We start from the raw sequence: 5,284 nt of genomic DNA on the forward strand, positions 1-5,284 counted from the left end.
TAAGTATGATAATTTGCTTTAGGATTTTCATAGATACTGTTGATCAGATTAAGGAAATTCAAATCTTAATTTTCTAAGGTTCTTTCACGAGTGGGCAATAAATTTTATCAAATGCTTTTTTTCTATATTTATTGAGGTGTTTATATAATTTTCCTTTTTATTCCTCTAAGATGATAAGTTTAATTAATTTTTAAAGCTTGAACCAATTTTGCATTTCTGAAAAAACCCACTTTGTTTGTGATATATTATCCTCAAATAATGCAGGTAATAAAGAAGATCGCATTGGAAATTAGAATATATTTTGAACTGAATGATAATGAAAGTATGATATATGTCATATAATAAACATGAAAATTAAACACTATTCTTTTAGTGTCTATCCTAGATTCCTTGCATATCCTTGATTTACTAAAGTCTAATATAAATTGATTAATATATCCTTGATTTACTAAATCTAGTCTAATATATCCTTGATTTACTAAAGTCTAATATAAATTGCTGCTTTTACAATTTATTGAACAAATCATGGAATTTAGAGTACTTTAACTTCATTTACTCCTCTCCCAATTTCTGTGCAGTTGCTACTGTTATAAGGTAAATCGCGTGCCCCCAAAATATATTTTGAAGTCCTAACCCCTTGAACCTGTGTATGTGACCTTATTTGAAAATTGGGTATTTGCAGATGTAATCAAGATAAGACGAGATCTTACTAAATTAGGGTGGGCCCTAATACAATGACTGGTGTCCTTATAAGAAGAGAGAAATATGAACACAGATACACGGGATAGAAGTCCATGTGAAGACTGAGGCAGAGATTACAGTGATGCATCTATAACCCAAGGAACACCATGGTATGCTGGCAACAGCCAGAAGCTAGAAAGAAGCAAGGAAAGATAATCCCAAGAGAGAGGGTGGCCCTGCTGACACCTTAATTTCAGACTTCTAGTCTCTAGAACTGTAAGAGAATAAGTTTCTATTGTCTTAAGGCCCCAAGTTTGTAGTACTTTGTCACAGTAGCCCTGGGAAACTAACACAGTTATCATGAATTTAAATTCTATATAAATTTTAAACTCTATAAGACAATATTAGTATTATTTTGCATAGTGAATATTTGTTTATGCTTATCCATGTTTTGTCTCTGCATTTTCTTCACTTCTTCCTCTATGACTATACATTCTTCTATAATCATTTTCTTTTTACTTGAAATATTTCCTTATTGTGGCTTTATTGTTGATGGAGTCTCTCAGTTTTTGTTTGCCTGAAAATGTATTTCACTTTAACTTTTTGAACTATATTTTTGCTTGGTATAGAACTCTAGAATAGCAGTTCTTTTAGCACATTAGCACATTGAAGATATCATTCCATTATTTTTCGACTTATTATTTGGTTTTCTGATGTTTTATTATAATATACATATGTGTGGTTTCCTTTGGATTTGTGTTGCTTGGGACTTATTCTTCTTGATTCTGTGGTTTGATATATTTCATTGGTTTTTGAGAATTTTTGTCATAATTTCTTTAAATATTACTCCTGCCCCAACTTCTCTCTCTCCCATCCTTTTGAGACTCAAATGACAACTATACAGGACATACTTGTCCCCAGTCTCTTTCCCTAATCTGCTTTTTTCTTCCTTTTCTTTTCTTTCCTCTCCCTATTTTTCTTTCTCCTCCTTTCTTTCCTCCTAGACTTTGGAATATTTTCCACTCTATTTCATTTTCAACATTGCTACCAAAATTCTCTTTAAAATACAGATCTAACTCTATCAGATGCCCACTTGAAAACCTTCAGTGTCTCCTTTTCTGTCTGTTCATCAAACATGTGTTAAACAACTATTATGTGTCATGCACTGTGCTTAGTGCCATTTATATCAATTAAAAACAAATCAATTATAATATATATATTTCATGGATCATACATATATATAATTAAAATATAAAAATGAGGACCAGAATGACTTATTTTAATTTTATATCAGAACTAGAAAGAAGATCAAAGGGAATTTCAAATTTATAGGGCTTTTCTTGGTAATGTGAAGCAACATTAGAAAATGTTAACATTAATCTTGAATGATTAGTACATAAGTGCTTTAAAGATTATCCACTTTGCTTTCTGTATTTTAGCATGTTTTAAAACACAAATTTGCTTGGTATAAATTAGGCATATAATGTGTAGATGATTATTTGTTAGTCTCTAGGCTCCTCTAAAACATATTTGAAAGGCATAGTTAAAAACAAGATAACCATTCCTAGATAGAAGAGTCACATGGAAATAAGATTTTTTCTTTCCTGTAGCTCAGCACACTTATCTATTTATTAGTGTAGGGGGAAAGGGGCAGGAGTGAAGAAATTGATGAATTTTTGTTTTATCTCTTTTTTTCTTTGTCAATTATTGAGAAGTGTGCTAATGATAGCCACTAGTTCCATGGTAGGGAAATTAAAAAGAGACGGGATAATTAACAAATGAGGTAACTTTTCCCCGAAGAAATATGTTACGTATTCTTCCAAAGAAATGAACTAGTGATACAGGGATTGCTGTCATTCAATAAATCATCAATAAGTCATTCATAACATCTGTCTCTTTGTGGCCATCTTTCACAGTTGAAATCAGAGAAAAGCTCTTTATGCTCATATTAAAAAGTTAATAAATAAAAAAGTAAAAAGATATTAATGATGAACAGAGGCCCTGAAGATATTAAAGCAATTATCTTTTTGAATTACTATTACGGGATATACATAGACAGTGAAATGTCATGTTAAACAGCAAAAATTATGAATAATTAAGGTAAGTTGCCACCATTATAGAAAGGTGAATCAAGAAAATTTAAAGTCAAATTTTTTTGGAAAACAAGTTATCCAGAATTAGTAAAATAGTGAAGGTTATCATTAATTGGAGAAAAATAAAAATTAATGTACTTCTTGAGAGTCTCAACTCTAAGTTATAAAGCACTAAAGGTATATGTGTGATATATACATAACTTATTGCTGAAAGAGCTCTTTAAATTTCAGACCCAAATCTTCTCCTTTACCGATGAAGAAACTCAGACAAAAAGATACAGGATATTTAATTTTATGAAATGAAATATATTCAGAAATTTATAAAATTTTCATCATTCCACTTCTAAAAGACATTATTTTGGGGATGCTATTTTCCAGTGATGTGTTAGCCTTCTAACAGTGGTTTTCACACTGTAGTATACAGAATCCTGTGATTCCAGAGATGCCTCAAAGATCACAGGGAAGGAAGGAAGAAGAGGAAGAGTATGATGAAAGTTGCTATCTCCCCTTCCACTTGGGCAGGTCTGCTTTCATCCTTTTATATATTGGGATTCTGTGCAAGATTTCATTTTTAAAAAATCCCTCTGCTAAATAAAAGTTTGCAAATCATTATAATTTCATCAGGATATAGCTATTGTATAAAATAGGCTTTCTCTCCAGCTTACAATCTACTGTTGTATTCTTCTAATCAGTTCTTAAACATTTGGAGGCATCTGATGAACCTCATGGATTCTCTCCTCAGAAAACATCATATAGGCACACATTTTTACACCAAATTTAGCAGATTCATGGACTTCCTGAAATCCATTCACAGATTCTGGGTTAATAACCCTAAGTCTAAAAGCTTTATTTAGAGGATTTAAATAAGAGATTTCTGGTTGAAAAAGAATATGAATTTGGGATTAAAATTAGAATGTGTTTAGAAAATGGATAAGTTCTGGCATAGCATAACTTGTAGAACCAGTTTATCCTGTCTAATTTTTAAAAAAATGTCCTTTTGACAAATTTCAAGAGTCCTACATACTCTTGCTGGCCATGCTGTTCTTTTGATTCATTCAACAGATATTTATCAAGAACAGTAAAGACACTGTGCTAGAGCGATTATAAGTAAATGGTTTATGATATTTCCTTTAGGAGCCATCTATTCTTGAGGATATGAATAGATTTTAATACTTAGCACATTTTACCACTTAACTCCTTTTTACCCATTCTACACACACATACACACACAGAGACAGACTGATAGATAGACAGACAGACAGACAGACACCTACTTTACTCTCTGCTGGAAAAAGTATCCCTTTGACTTACCTTGGCTGGACCAGTCTCGGTTGACTGAGGCCTGAGCCGTCTATTTAAGTTGCTTCTAGCCATGCTGGTGTTGTGAGGTTCAACTAAAGGACAGTAGGGATGGGGAGGGACATTGGGACTGTGGCACCAAGGGCTGTGATTGGGAAAAAGGGTTGGTGGGACTTCTTTTTCTCTGTAAAAGAAAAATTAAGCCCAGATTGAACTCAAAGGCCTTTAATGCAGTGACATTAGTAATAATGGCTCAAAGCAAGAGCATGTTTCACAGCCAGAGAATGTGGCTTTTCTAGACCTTGTGGGCAGTACTTTTATCACAACATCAGACCCATTTGCTTACAAAGGAATAACAAATTCTGCATCTTCAGCCACAGTCAGCTCTTGTTCCAAGATGAAATCCCTAGATGATGCTCCTCTCTCTTCACCTAAGTAATGCTAAAGATGAGGTGATAATTTCATGTCTTCACCTCTCCACAGCCTTGCCTCTAAGAGCAGTGCCATTCAGAAGTGAAATTGCCAGTGAGGGTCTCAATATTATCCAGCACAAATCAGCAACCTTTATTGTCTCATGAGTATATCCCTTCTTGCTCTGTATTTTTATGTTTTAACACATAAACACATTATGGATTTTATGGCCCTATTCAAAATAGAATTTTTTTGTCACTTTTGATTTACCTGTTCATCACATATCTACTTGTTACCCAGTTATTCCCTTCTGTTCAGTTACCATTTGTGAGAAAGTTTCAATTTAAAAAAAAAAAAAAGCAACTTTTACCTCTTAAGAAAAATGTGAACTGGTTCCATCTGAGATTTTGAGCTTTCTTTCTTCAATTGATCTTGGTTGTTTTTAGTTGAAGTTGTAGCTTCTGGCCAATAAAACACGTACCTTTGAGATGTTGGACTTACTATTGAGCCTCTCTCAAATTCAATATCAGACTCTAATTTCTCCCATGCTTGCTTCCAATGAATAGGAGTATACCAGGCAATGGCCTAACAAAAATGATTCATTAATATCAAATATTATGGGAGTTAGACAGATTTTTTTTTAATGTCATAGGCTTACTGCAATAAAATTTCAAAGTCAAACTATATAATGTCACCTACCTATTGTGTAGCAAAACACTATAAGGATGTGATAAGACATATTCATCTTACTTTCTAATTCTGAAATTACAAGTTGCATAACCTCAGGCAAGTTAGTCATT

The 5,284-nt window shown here is 32.8% G+C and overlaps 1 protein-coding gene across 1 annotated transcript in view; it reads right to left on the reverse strand.

Annotated features, from left to right (window-relative positions):
- LMNTD1 (lamin tail domain containing 1) overlaps nucleotides 1-5,284 on the reverse strand; it is a 56,570-nt gene that overhangs the window by 25,850 nt on the left and 25,436 nt on the right. Inside the window, 2 exon segments of the mRNA XM_023532408.1 lie at nucleotides 4,086-4,257; nucleotides 4,855-5,069. Coding sequence (XP_023388176.1) covers nucleotides 4,086-4,257; nucleotides 4,855-5,069 — 387 coding nt within the window.

The sequence above is a fragment of the Pteropus vampyrus genome, unplaced genomic scaffold (genome assembly GCF_000151845.1).
Source record: "Pteropus vampyrus isolate Shadow unplaced genomic scaffold, Pvam_2.0 Scaffold82, whole genome shotgun sequence".
Taxonomy (NCBI): domain Eukaryota; kingdom Metazoa; phylum Chordata; class Mammalia; order Chiroptera; family Pteropodidae; genus Pteropus; species Pteropus vampyrus.